The sequence below is a fragment of the Grammomys surdaster genome, unplaced genomic scaffold (genome assembly GCF_004785775.1).
Source record: "Grammomys surdaster isolate TR1022 unplaced genomic scaffold, NIH_TR_1.0 123441, whole genome shotgun sequence".
NCBI lineage: Eukaryota > Metazoa > Chordata > Mammalia > Rodentia > Muridae > Grammomys > Grammomys surdaster.
The window spans coordinates 5,831-9,065 of NW_021618689.1; the positions used below are offsets into that span (position 1 = coordinate 5,831).

General features: G+C 45.1%; 1 protein-coding gene across 1 annotated transcript in view; it reads right to left on the reverse strand.

The window, feature by feature from the left end:
• LOC114636299 (F-box/WD repeat-containing protein 15-like) overlaps positions 1–2,279 on the reverse strand; it is a gene marked incomplete at its 3' end in the record, with an annotated part of 3,022 nt that extends 743 nt beyond the window's left edge. The window contains exons 1-3 of the mRNA XM_028784465.1: positions 2,190–2,279; positions 1,025–1,062; positions 666–829 (exon numbers count right to left, since the gene is read on the reverse strand). Of these exons, the coding sequence (XP_028640298.1) occupies positions 666–829; positions 1,025–1,062; positions 2,190–2,279 (292 nt within the window). The remainder of the gene's footprint in view (positions 1–665; positions 830–1,024; positions 1,063–2,189) is intronic.
• Between the last annotated feature and the right edge of the window lie 956 nt (positions 2,280–3,235).

The window sequence follows — 3,235 nt, forward strand, 5'->3', positions numbered from 1 at the left end:
AGAGAGAGAGAGAGAGAGAGAGAGAGAGAGAGAGAGAGAGAGAGAGAGAGAAACAAAAGAAACTAAAAAGCCAGATGTAAAGATGTAGCAGTCCCAGTGAAGGTAAGCAGCAGATCTTGAGTTTGAGGCTAGTCTAGTCTACAGATCAAGTTCCAGGCTAGCCACAGCGATATAGTTTCAAGACAAACAGAAAAGGTAAGACTTTTCCCAACAGGAGAACCAATTACTCAAAGATGTTTACACACACACACACACACACGTACACACACGTACACACACACACTATGCCATGTACACACATAACAAACACACATACTAAAAATAATATATGAAAGAAATTTAAAAGTATCTCTCTATCAGAAAGCTATTCTGAGGAAGTTTTTAGAAAAAAGATAAATACTAAAGCCTATCTAGTAATTTCCACATTAAATTCTCTCTATACTCTGGGAAAGGTGGGAAGCCTTCAGGGAAAGGGAGCAAGAGAGCTGGTTTTATGATTCTGAGCAACCACTCAGCAGATCACAGAGTGGTTCTATGGCTAGGCTAGCATGGCAACCCCATCCTGTTAAACTACAATTCCCTTCCTCTTATTGAATGAGAATGTGGGACTGCAGAGAATGGGAAAAACAAAGTGGGTATCTTCTCTATTGTACCCAAAGCCATACCAGACTCCATATAAATTTCCTTGTAAGTGAAATCTTCTGGCTTTGCCCGGGACTTGGTGTGTTCTTGCCATATTTGGTAAAGAAAGAACTGCTTCCACGTCTCTGTGCCCAGGAGCTGTAGGGTGACACTGTCACAGAAGAGCCATCTCTTCACACACAACTTCCTGCAATGCACAGTTGCAATCCCATCAGGCTGACCCCAGTCACCTCACCTTAGAGCCATGGTTACAGTGCCCAAAACTTTTATTCACTGACCATCCTCTCCCAGCAGAGATCCAGGTCCAGAATCAGAAGGCCTCCTCTTCCCTTCCTGCCCCATCTCGTCCCTTCTTCCCATCCCACCCTGCCCCTCTCCTTACTTCCACAGGATATTACTGCTTGCAATTGCATTCCAGTACTATGGGAGAGAAAAGAATCCTTCAATCAACAACTGCCCCCCTTCCCCTGGCTCTCAATTTGTTCTGTGCTTGGCCTACACCGGTTAATCAAGCACAGTCTTAGCTCCCCAGGCCCAGGCAGCCTGGAGAGACCTACCCCAGCAAACACAAGTCACCTTGTGAGGGCTCAGAGGAAGGAGGGCCAGTCTCCACAGGTCTGACACAGAGTCTCAAGGAGGCCACATATCTGCAGCACATCTCTGCAGGGCAGCTTGTCCTTTCATTTAGCAGAATTTTGTTGTCACTGTTGCTGTTCTGAGATAGGGTGTCTAAGTAGCCTGGGCTGGTTCTAAATTCATGTAATTGAGTATGAACCAAACTCCTGGTCATCTTCCTTACACCTCCAAAGTGCTTCAATTACAGGCATGTGCCACCAGTCCTGCCTCATTTAACTGGATTTGAGGTCTTCAGAGTGGATAATGCTAACCCATGAGCCCTACATGTATCCGTTTGCTATTCTGTATGTCTGAGCTTCTGTTGGTGAAGAGAAGCAGCTGAGTTCCCGAGACATTAATGTGTCAGAGCTGAGTAGACAGGTCTGAATAAGGGGGGAAGGGAAAGGAAGGTAAGGAAGAAAAGAAAGAAAGAATCAAAAAGGAATATAAAGTATAAAGGGAAGAAGAAAGGGAAGAAGGGGAAGAAGAAAGGGAAGAAGAAAGGGAAGAAGAAGGGGAAGAAGAAGGGGAAGAAGAAGGGGAAGAAGAAGGGGAAGAAGAAGGTGAAGAAGAAGGGGAAGAAGAAGGGGAAGAAGAAGGGGAAGAAGAAGGGGAAGAAGAAGGAGAAGAAGAGGGGAAGAACAGGGGATGAACAGGGGATGAACAGGAAAGGAGGAAGGGAAAAAGGAAGGGAAGAAGGGAAGGAAAGAAAGGGAAAGGGAGGAAAGGAAGGAAGGGGAGAAAGAGCAGGAAATAAAGGAAGAAAAGTGAGGGATGGAAGGAAACAAAGAAAAGGGAGCAAAGGAAAGGAAGGAGAGGAAGCAAGGCTGTGTGAGTACAATGCTGGGGTAGCTAAGGCTCCAAGACTGAGGGGGAAAGGCCCAGGGCCTTGTCATGCACCAGATGGAGGAGTTCAGCCAAGGAGCTTTTACCTTGTTCACTTGGGAAACCTGTAGCAAACTGAAAGCATCCAGATAGGAGAAGATTTCCAGCAGTGGCTCACTAGGAAAATAGAACTCCATCTTGCATGGCCGAAGTCCACAATGACTCTTCTTTCTCCTACCCAGCTTGCTCCAATTTTAAAGGCTTGGCCAAAGATTTAACAGGGTTGCCACCTGCAGCTCCTCAGGCTTTGAGTGTAGCAAGCTGCAGGTGTGTAGACTCTCAGCCTCACCGCCCCCCCCCCACACTCACTCACCAGAGCCAGATATACTCAGGTAACAGTGTTCACACGTAAATTCACTCCACCGTGTCATTCATTGCATAGATGAGCTCAACAACCCCTGCCTGGCACTGTGGAGATCAAAAAAATACATGAGCTTGGGTAGCCCCGATTGATGATGTACTTGTCAGGACTTTCTAGAAAATACAGAGTAACACACTAATTTTCAACAGGCTAAAAAAATGTGACTTTGTTTCAAAACTAGAAAAGTAAAAGAGTCATGCTGATTTTGTTCATGCTCGTTATATTACTAACCAGAAATCAGAATATATTTTTATTCTAACATTACCTTCCCCTGTGCATCCACAGAGTAGAGCTTATGTCTGGACCCTTGGTAATTGTGCTCCTTTGCCTTTTAAGACAGTAACTCGGGGTTGGGGATTTAGCTCAGTGATAGAGCACTCACCTAGCAAGCTCAAGGCCCTGCGTTAGGTCCTCAGCTCCAAAGCAAAAAAAAAAAAAAAAAAGACAAGATTACAAAATGACAATAACTCAAGGAACCCAGCGCTATGATAGAGTGTACACAGACATACACAATGGACGGATGCATGTATACATATGTAGTCACACACATACAAAATGGATATATTTATATACACACACAGACACACTTTTTAAACTATGCTCTCTACTGATTCAGACTGAAAATAGATTTGAGGACTGCAGACCCCACCCCTGACTTCCCTACTACAGAGTTGGAGGGTTGAATGTGAGGCACCCAGCAAAAGCAAAGCAGCCTAAAGAGGGGACTACAGG